The sequence below is a fragment of the Pterocles gutturalis genome, unplaced genomic scaffold, assembly GCF_000699245.1.
Source record: "Pterocles gutturalis isolate BGI_N339 unplaced genomic scaffold, ASM69924v1 scaffold14510, whole genome shotgun sequence".
NCBI classification, from domain to species: Eukaryota; Metazoa; Chordata; class Aves; order Pterocliformes; family Pteroclidae; genus Pterocles; species Pterocles gutturalis.
Window position 1 is genome coordinate 1 of NW_010143612.1, and position 10,750 is coordinate 10,750.

Genomic DNA, 10,750 nt, shown 5'->3' on the forward strand with positions numbered 1-10,750 from the left:
TGCCTTCTGCAACTTGGGCAGTGTGGCTTGAGCTCTTGCCAGTGAAGACTGAGGTAAAGAACTCGTTAAGTACCTCAGCCTTCTCTACATCCTGGGTCGCCAGGTCTCCCACTTTCTTCTGGAGGGGGCCCACATTTTCCCTACTCCTCCTTTTATCGCTGACATACCTATAGAAGTTCTTTGTGTTACCCTTAATGTCCTCGGCCATATTTAATGCTATTAGGGCTTTAGCTTTCCTAACCTGATCTCTGGCTTCACGGACAGAGATCCAGGCTACCTGTCTTTGCTTCCACCCTCTGTATGCTTCCTTTTTTTTGTTTGAGTTTGCTCAGGAGTTCCTTGTTCATCCATGCAAGCCTGAACAAGGAACTCCTGAATAATCCTACTAAATAATCCCACTGAATAATCCCACTGTTGTTATCAGATATAAAACCCAAATGGATACTAATGGGTTATGCAACAGTAATCAGCATTTGACATTGTACAAAGTGATCTTTAGCCCTATTTCACCTGTTGTTACATGACACTTCTAAGTGGAAACTTCTGAATATTTATTTTCATATACTATCTGTAAATGTACTTTTACTTGGTCTTTTAAATTAAGCATAGTACTGAAATTAATGTATGTGAAAGGATATTAATCTCCAACTAAGTATTTTTGTTGTCTTCATAGGTTTCCCCTGACCTACAGAATGAAGTTCTTATAAGCCTGTTAGAGACCGACCCAGATGTTGTGGACTATTTGTTGAGGAGGAAAGCTTCCCAGTCATCGTGAGTAATCTGTTTTTTCATCATCCTTGTTTCTGCTGGGAATTTCTGTCTCCCACTGGAAGTGTTCAAAAGGTTCTAGTTTTCCACAACTCTTCTGCACTGTCTACAGTGGAGTAGAAATATCTTCCCCATTACGCAGACTCTGCCAAAGAAATTATGACTCTTGTACAGTGTTTTCTAAAGACAAATCTTGTTTCCCAATTCAGAGGAAAGATTGCGTTCTGCTGCAGAGAACAGAATGATATGTACATAAAAATATTCAGTGCACTATTATCTGACAGGATGTATTCTAGTGATCTGCTAGTTCGTGTCTTAGGTTTCTTGTAGTCTTCAGTAACAGGAGGCGTGTATTACACTATCCTTGAAGCACACCCTAGAGTGCCTTAACACAATCACGGCTAGGCATTTGACCAGTTTGTTGTTCTTTTCCTATTGCATACACATAGGACATTGTAAACAAGTCAACTGCCTCAACAGCAGGTTTATGGAGACTCTTTGGATATTATTTAATTGTATGCTTTGTGAAAGATCTGAAGAAAAAAAATCACACCGGTCACTATTGCAGTTGTGATACATAACATATTCCAACTTTGTGTATGGTGTATATATGCCTACACCTGTGTGCCTTAATGCAATGAGTTTGTACATTCGGATTAACAGGATTCCTGGTTTTCTCATGGGACACACAGTCATTGCCTTTATTCTAGTGAATCCCAGTATGTCAGACCCCAAAATCATAAAATTGACAAGCTTGCTTTAAGCAATTTTTAAGACGTTTCCTAGACTCCAAACTCTCTGGGACAGATTGGACTTTGTCTTCGTGTGTGTGTGGAAAGTGCCTAGTGCATTCAGAATATGATTAAAATTTAATTTTTGCAGTCAGTTGGCTGTGATTTTTTTTTTTCTCTTCCTCTGAACATTGTGTAGTTGGAGGTAATGTAATAGTGTGCCAGGATTTAAAGGAAGATGTATAAAAGAAATAATATAATTAACACGTGAAGGAAAAAGCTTTCTTTAATTATAAAAATTAAAACCAAAAATATGTGCAGAATATATCATGTGTCGTAAAGGATTTTATTAGTTTGTTGACTTAACCACATGAAGATATAACATGCAGTAGCAAATTATCACAGATCATCTGATTTGTGGTTAATTGTCTCTGTGTGTTTTCTTAGTCTACCATAGACATGAAATCATTTCAGTTAGTTTATGTCTGACTGACAAGTAACTGTGTTGGTATTTAGATCACAGTAAATGCAGGATAATTAGAGGTACGTTGGTTGTCTTTTACACTTATTTCGCATTTGCCATGAGCCAAGACCACAGTTAGGAGAGAGACTGCAGATCACATGACATATGGTAAAGTCTGTAGACGTCTTTCTTTAAGCCCTCAGTTTGGAATGATCATATTATTTCTAACTCAAGCTAATAAAAACCTTTATGCTGGATTTCACCATCTATATAACAGAAAGACATAAAATTGTATCTCACATGTGGCTACACATATCAATTGAGCATAAATTTATTGCAAATCGTTGTGGATGTAACAGATTATTGTTAGATCCTGTTTCCTTTAAGTTAATTGACCTTTCCTTGAGCTTCCTCACTTTTCAGCCAGCATGCACACCTGCAGGGGAAAATGGATCTTTTGTGCAAAGCTGGTCAAAACTGACAAAAATGGTTTTGTAAGAAAAGGTAACAAAACCCAGTGGGAACATTTAGCTGCCCTGGTACCAATTTAATGTATTTTCAGTAATGGGCAGATGAAATATCACTGAAATAGGAAGAGCTTACTATCTGTCATTTTTTATTCTACTGTGCTATCATGTAAGTGATTTATTCTTAATGAGATGTTTTCACTGTGATTGCAACTTCTTGGTTAAGATATTCCAGGCAATTAGAGGGAATGTCGCTTAGTGTTATTGCTAGGAGTGTGATGCTCTTAAGAGAGTAATCTATTTTCAGAATATAATCTCAGTTTTGAGGCTACATACTTGTTGGTTATTTTTCCTGTAAGAAATGTGAGGCAGCAGAGAACAAGGAGATGCTTGTCTTGACTTGATAAAAATGAGCCTCCAAATACATCCTTACTACTCTCAGAAATTTCCTGGTCACGTACTCAAGACCCAAACTGGGACAAATTCTTCAGACAGTCTTCATCAGAAAAGCTAGTAGGCTGCATAGTCAGCTTCAAGACTTCAATGTCATATTAGTTGCTTTGAAGGTCCTGTTTCTGCAATTGCCCTCACATCTCTGCTTTTGATGTCATTACAAATGCTTTCTTGGCTCTGATCTAACAGAGAAAACACAATCTCTTTTCCTCCCCGGAGGAGAACAAATCAGATGTTGCTCATCTTTCATTTCTCTTAAGAGCTGAGCATCATGAATGGTGTGTGAGGGAGTCTATGGAAGTTGTTCATGGTAAAGCACTAATTACCATTGGCAGCAATTATAAAGTGTGCTGTTGTGGATGACTTTCACAAATTTTTTGTATATTGGCTTGATGACAGTGGAATTTGGGGTTTCCAGTTGTAAGATGAAGCAACTTTAACACAAAAATAAAATCTGTTTCTTATGCTTATTTATTGATTATAATGATTAGCAGTCCTTTTAGAGAAAATTAGTTCCAAAGTTATAGAATTTTTGAATGTTTTTGGATGATGAAGATGGGTTTTAATTCATCCTAACCTGTGACACAAAGATGAAGTCATACAATAGGCCATACAGTATGTGTAAATGCAGTTTTCAAAGCTGCAGAGTCTCCCTGAATCGTTGAGTCCTCTACCCTGTCACAGCAGCAACCACAGCATAATCCCATAATAATAATCTGTTTTGTTGGTGGCACCTGTGTTGCTCAAATATGTATGGAAATCACTCCTTCATGCTGCCAAGTCATCACACTCCGTATGATTTGCCTTCTGTAAGACACAATTGTTTTCCCACTCAGAAGTTTTAAGGTATAACAGAAGAGGATTTCTGACAAAACTAGAAAGGGATTTCTTTTTTTGGTGACCCTGATGCCAGGAGAAAAGTAGGAATATCCCCAGTAGAAGTAATTATTATTATTGACGTTTTTCCAGTTCACCTATGCAACTAGACTGGTGGATAACATCAGTTCAGAAGGATGCCAATTAAAAAGGAAAGCCCAAGACTCCTTCACAGCATAGTTGATTTTTGGTTTGGAATCTGAAATAGCATTCTGAACACATGACGTGCGTTCCTTCTGCAGCTTTCAAATCTTTCAGTTTGTACGTAACCACTTTTAAAATATTTTCCTTTATGTAGTTCATAATCACTAGAAAATACTACACTTGCCTTCCCATTTCTCACATTTGGTAGTACATAATCTTCTGTTTTTCTTTGTGAAGACCATAATCTGCCCTTATTCTAAGACTGCATATAGACGAGTGGGTATTTTGCGCAGTATTTGCCTCCCAATTTAGTTTTTCCCCAGTATGTGGGTAGAGAATCTCACAGCTATCCAGGGGAAAATGAACTTGAATGTTTCCTACTGAACTCAAACTGTAAAGCAAGCAGATGCAAAAGGTTTGTTTTAAGGAATATGTGAGATTTCATTCTTTATTTGGAAAGATGAAAGCCAAAGTCTTTTGCGAGTTGTGTTTTATTTTGTTTGTAAAGAGCATCATAAAGCTGCAAATATATGACATCAGTTTCCAACTTTAAAGTATTCAATCCATTTTAATGGTTTCTTGTAGCAAGATCAGCAGAGTCCAGAAGTGTTTTCTTTGATTTTTAAAACTATTTTTTCTAAACAAATTTGAAAGTGGTATTATATATATAACTGTGTGGGCTTACTAGCAGAAACTGTAAATTAGTTTAGAAACTTGAGTATTTGGATCTTTCCAAAGACTTGACAGTTTCCATTTAAGTAAATTTTTATCAGGAGCTCTGTCTTGAGAAGAGATAGAATATAACAGATCATTCAAGGTAAGACATGAAATCAGTGTTTCACAAAGCTCAAGTTTATGTTCCCACATTCTTTCATTTCCATTTACTTTTCCCCTATTCCTTGTGTTACCTTGCCATGGCTAAGTGGCTTTGCCCCGTGCATCATAGTTAGGTTTTGATCCTGCAAAGATTTACATGCGATAAGCCTTATTGGTCTCACCGTTAGTGCTAAGTATGTCTGTATGCTAGCAGAGTAAGGTTTAAATGACATTCAGTCTAGAAAGCTGGAGAGAAAGACATTTGGTCTTAGGAAACCTGCAGATACCAACATTTCTCCCCTCTTCTCTCTGGTCTTTCTGGTTCTTTGAAAATTCCCAAGACATTGCTGAAATATCTTCTTAACTCACATTCATGGCACAAAACTTTTTAGAACTTAGGAGGGCAGAAAGAAAGGAGTAAGGGACAAAAATAGATTTGTGTTAGAATTGTACATACTTAAAAGACAATAATTCTTCAGTGTGTGGCTGTTTATAGATTAATTTACCTTGGACTCGTGCAGTTGAGAAATTGAAATGGGAAGTTACACAATTGAGGCATGATTTATTTTTGTAATGACTCCCCAACATTACTATACCAGCCATGCTGGGAAGCCTGGATCAGCTTTACTTTGCCAAATGGCAGCTATGGTTTTTTGAGTTGGCCCAGTTAAGGTTCAGGATCAGTTCAGTGATGGATTTCTTGTTGGGAGTTACCGAGGAGTAAACTTAGTTAATTAATTCCCAACACTTTATGGTTGCTTTTATAATGAAAAAAAAAAATAGAATATTGAATAACATAAGAACGATGATGTTGAGTGTATATTTTATGTTTTGAGACATGCAATATGTAAATTGGCCAGGAAAAAAAAAAAAGCAGCTTGAAAGTGGTGTTAAGTTTTGTCATTATTTCTGTATTAATATGTAGTGTGCTCTGGCTAGCCTATCTTACCACTCTGTGTTTTCTTTATTTTCTTTCTTCAGTCTTACTTCATTTGTCTGGAGAGAGGGTTATTGTTCCATAACAAGTAATGAGCTCTGGCTGCTCACTCAGTTCAAGCTCTCTTCGGATTTGACTCTGAGAAGGGCTGACTATTTTCAGTAAACATTTACAAGAATGAGCCTCTGTCGTATCATAGAATCACAGAATGGTTTGGGTTGGAAGGGACCTTGAAGATCATCTAGTTCCAGCCCCCCTGCCAGGGGGCAGGGACCCCTCCCACTAGACCAGGTTGCTCAAAGCCTCATCCAGCCTGGCCTTGAACACCTCCAGGGATGGGGCATCCACAGCTTCCCTGGGCAATCTGTTCCAGTGCCTCACAGTAAAAAATTTCTTCTTATCACATGCAGTTAGAGCAGATATTAATGAGGTCACTGAGAGAAGTGTTTGACTTGAGAAGGAAAAGATAAGTGTCTAAGAACAAAGATCAAGGTGCAGAGAAATGAAGAACTAGTAATAAAAATATAAACTAGGGAGGACCGACAGGAAAAGTTATGTTTGTTTACAGAGTATTTCTACATATTCTTTAGGAGGCTCAGTGACTCACGAACTGCCTCCTATCTGTAGTAAACTGTAACAGTTCAAGAAATCTCACTTAATGTTCCCAACACACTTTAAAAATGAGAGTTGCCTCTCTGAGCCTTGGCTGTACTTTGGTGAAGGTTTTGTTTGCCTTTTTTTTGTCAAAATTAAATGCAGGCCATGCTGTTGGTGATGTAAAGGTGAAAGGGTAAGAGAAGTTGTAGAAGTTATCAGCAGAGCCAGGTGTTTGCTGCCCCCATCAGAAGTACAGTAGGTACATCTGCTTGTCCCCTGTAGAATATTTACCTTCTGATGTCTCTAGAAGAGGATCCTTCTCACAGCATGAGAGGCGAGCTATGGTTTTGATTTCTCTGATTGTGTAGTTCTTCAGAATGGAAGAAGTGATTTTAGCATACTGCTTAGCATCAAACTAATCTTCCCTATCGTGCCCTCAGATTTACTGTTACAACAAGCTATATTGCCAAGGTAACATAGGGAATTGATTCACTATTTAATTTCCTGTGGTGAATTGTACGGTGTGTTTTTTGTTGTTTTGCTTCTTGACAGCAACATCTTTTGATTTTTAGTGGCCTCTGCTGGCCACTTCACAGCAAAAGTTTTACTCATGGAAAATTCACCTCTCTACTGCTTCTGAAGTGTTTTTGTTTCAGCAGCTGTGATCATACTCCTGTATTTGATTTTATTTGTATGATGTCAAACTGCACCTTTCTCTGTAAACAGAAAGCATTTTTCATTAACAGCAGTTTATCAAAATTTCTCAGGAGCCCTGAGATGCTGCGGTCAGAAGGTTCCTATTCCACGGGAGGAAGACATTCCTCCACAGACTCCAACAAAGCTTCCAGCGGAGACGTCTCCCCTTACGACAACAACTCCCCAGTACTGTCTGAGCGCTCGCTGATGGCAATGCAAGAAGAAGTTGCCCAGAGCCCAGATAAGCTGTACAAGGTACCTGAACAGTACACGCTGGTTGGACATTTGCAGCCCAAGACAAAGGAGAATTCTTCTGCATCACGGGCTGGAAAAGGTAAGAATACATCCTGCTCATGTTCCTCCTCCTTAGTGACTGATGGGGGTTTCTGAAATAATTTAAAAGTGTCTCCTCTGTGTTATCATCTACCAGGATGTGAGGAGCAATAGTGTAAATAACCTTAAAAGAAATGACTGACCAACATCATTTTCTTGTGTTGAGCCCAAAGGGTCTGTGCTCAGTCCTCCTTGTTAGCTCAGCCATCTGTCAAGGATGCTGTTGGTATGACATTTCTCAAAACTTGGAGCTATTGTGTAGGAAAATAGAACTATGTATGTCCTGCTTTTCAGCCTATCTATGACAGTGTGGCAAAGATTTTGACTTCTAGTCATGCTCTGTAGGACTGTAATACCTGCAAGGTTATGGTCGAGACTTTGGAAAAATCTGACGCTCTAAGACATGAAGCTACAAATTTTCTCCAGTTGGAAAGAATGACCTCAACTCCTGCTCGCTGGAGAATGCAGCTGAGCTGCACAGCTTGACATCTGCTAACAATTACACACCTATCACTACTAGCGCAGGATAACATGATTTTCATAGCTATCCAGGCAGTGCACACCTGAATTATTTCTTCTGTAAAGAACTGTGTTTTAAACTGATAGCTCACCAGCACTTCAAGATGCTTTTCATTAAAAAACTTTTTTTTAAAACAACTTTCATGAAATGGATATTTAGGGAGCCAAACTTTAAGGACTTCCAGTGCTTAAGGATGCAGATAATTGGTGGTATTTTTAAAACCATTTTATTTCAGAGGTACTGGTTAGGCACGTAATTCTCTTTGGAATTAATGTGATTTAGGCTAGTATCTCAGTTATATGCTCTAAAAATGCCAGTGCACATTTATCTTCTGTATTCAGCATCTAAATTTCTGAATAGGTTTCAAAATTTGGTAGATTTCTAGTAAGTTATAAACAGGAAATTACATGAAGTTTTATCATATTAACCATCTTTTGGACTTTACTATGCATCACAACGATACTGGACCATGACGAATTAGGAAATTCCTTTACTGCCAGGTGGAATCAGAAAAAGGCACAAACCAGTTATAATCCAGCACAATGCCTGATGTGCGCATTTTATTAAATCTCTGTTCTGTGACAGCACTTCCGTGTAAGAGCCGTGTGATGCTGCAAGTTGATAGAGCATGCCTTACAGTAACCCCTGGGGCTGGGGCTGCCTGAGGGAGATGTGCCGTTTTCCTGTAAAAAGCACATGAACTACCTTCTGTTGACTGGTCTCATGCAAATTCTTCCACTGACTTTAGGAAGGCTTGAAGGGAATTCCAGTCTCTCAGCAAGCTCAGGTGTCCTGCCCATACAGAGGTCACTGAAGTCATTGCAGGATCTGAGCCTGAAACAAGAAGTAACTGTGGACAGCACATTTGAGATCTGTTTTTGTTAGGGGCATGGTAAGCCAGATGCTAGTGTACGCTAATGACTCTGATGCCTTACATAAAGTTTTAAGTCCTCTTAACTTAACATTTGAATGCTTTTAAATAATTGCTTATTCATTAAGGATGAATTTGTCACCTTCTTCCTGTTCTTATTGCTATTTAGATGTTTCCGAAGATAATTTTGATATCTGGGGCACCTGGCATTCGACACTAAAAAGTGGCTGCAAAGATCCAGCAATGACAGGTCAGTTACTTCTCAGAAGTTTGAGGCCCAAATCTAGGAAAGATGTAACATTTTCCTGGGTTTGAGAAGTCCCAGTTAAACCAGTAGGAGATCTCACATTGTCCAGAGTTGGACTTTCAAAAGGTTCCTGTTTAATAAAATACAGAGAAACACAGTGGTTATACAAAAGCAGCAACATTTCAAATGCCACGAGATTTGTTAAAAAGTACTTTGAAAATTACATCAAAAAATACTTTTATATTCTTTTTATAGCACTTCATTGGAAGGTGGATGCCCGATGGGGATTTGAGAGCAGCCACTGCAGTGGCAATAGCACGGGGTGTGAGGTTGGCAACCCTGGGTGCTAGCCCTGCTGCTGGCTGGCATCGTCCAAGCAAATCCCTGGCCCGTCCTGCCTTTGTTGTTCTCCTATCTGCATCCACCTCGCAGAGGAACTGCGAGACTGAAACACCACCCTGCTTTTCAAGCACTTGAAAGAGCAAAGTAGTACTGTTAGACATGGTTCACATAGATGTAGGGCTGCTGCTGTGTGTCCCCATATTCAGCCAACAGGTGGGGAGGCTGTTCCACCTTCAGTCGCGTAGCCTGATGATAAAAGCCCCCATCCTTCTTCTACAGTGTGATGCAGGGGAAAAGCAATAACTTGTTAAACACCACATAAATGATTACGCAGACTGATGTTGTCTTTCTGACTCTGGCCCCCAGGTTCGTACGGGAACATATATGAAAGCAGCTTGCTGCGACCTGGACAGTGCTCTCTTTCCCAGGGGAACCTCGCCACGTGTTCTCCTCGGTGGCAGGGCAGCTCCTCTGAATTGGACAACAGCAGGCAGGTCATGCGGAGGAGCCAGACGACTGCTGCCATTCCCGAGTGTCAGCTCCACCCCACAGTGTCTCTGGTGTGCAGTAACCCCCGCATTGAAGTCAGCAGTAGGAGTTCAGACCTGCCACACTCCAGGTCAGAGCGGCACTTGACTTTAAGCAGCGTGGAGGACCTCAGTGAGCACGACTCCAACGCGGGTTGTTCACAGAGCACAGCCAAGCCCTCTTACAGAAAAGAGAGGCCACCACCCCCTTATCCAGGCCCAACAAAAACAAGCTCCGCGTTGTCACAGCGGTCGAGTGTTTCTTCAACGTTGCACTCTTTGTGGAGACGTCAACGCCAAGATAAAAGTTCAGGGACCAGAGCAGCTGGAGGGCCGCCAGCCAAAGCTCCCGACCAGGCCACCTCCAGGCAGGAGCGGCCAGCCCCGCACACCCAGGCGGGTCACATCTGTTCCACAGCACCTCACAGTCAGAACAGTAAAAATGTTTCAGAGGCGGACTGGCAGGATTGGCAAAGGGAGAGGTGGCAGATTTGGGAGCTTCTATCAGCTGATAATCCTGATGCCCTCCCAGAAACCCTTGTATGATCAGACTCTGCAGAACTGCCACTCATGCCTCCCTCTTATAGGAAAACAGCTGTGACATGGGAAAACATGGAGGGCTTGTTTGTTTTATACCAGCTGAATTGCATATACTTTTAAAAACTTTGTTCACTTTAATTTCTTTACAGCACTGTCAAGCAGTCCATTTACAAATGCAGTATGTTCCTGTTTTTCAGCAAAGATTTTGAGGAAAAAACAAGGTGAAAATTTTAATCTAACAACTGTATGCATACGCTGTGTATAAGATAAAACTGTTGCTTTGATATTGCTAAAAATGTATTTATATATCTGCAGTTTGGATGATTGTATATTCTGTAATGGGTATTGTATGATAATCGTATATTATGTTTTCATATACAGATGTCGATCAATCATGACTGCTTTTTTAAAAATCACTGCAC

At 39.9% G+C, this 10,750-nt stretch overlaps 1 protein-coding gene across 1 annotated transcript; it reads left to right on the forward strand.

Moving 5' to 3' along the window:
- Nucleotides 1-673: 673 nt before the first annotated feature.
- Nucleotides 674-10,334, forward strand: LOC104470035 (rho GTPase-activating protein 6-like; the record flags this gene model as incomplete). Its single annotated transcript, XM_010084809.1, has 4 exons — nt 674-771; nt 7,020-7,282; nt 8,842-8,922; nt 9,628-10,334. Coding segments are annotated over 4 exons (1,149 nt in total), but the record flags the coding sequence as incomplete, so codon positions are not given.
- Nucleotides 10,335-10,750: the final 416 nt, after the last annotated feature.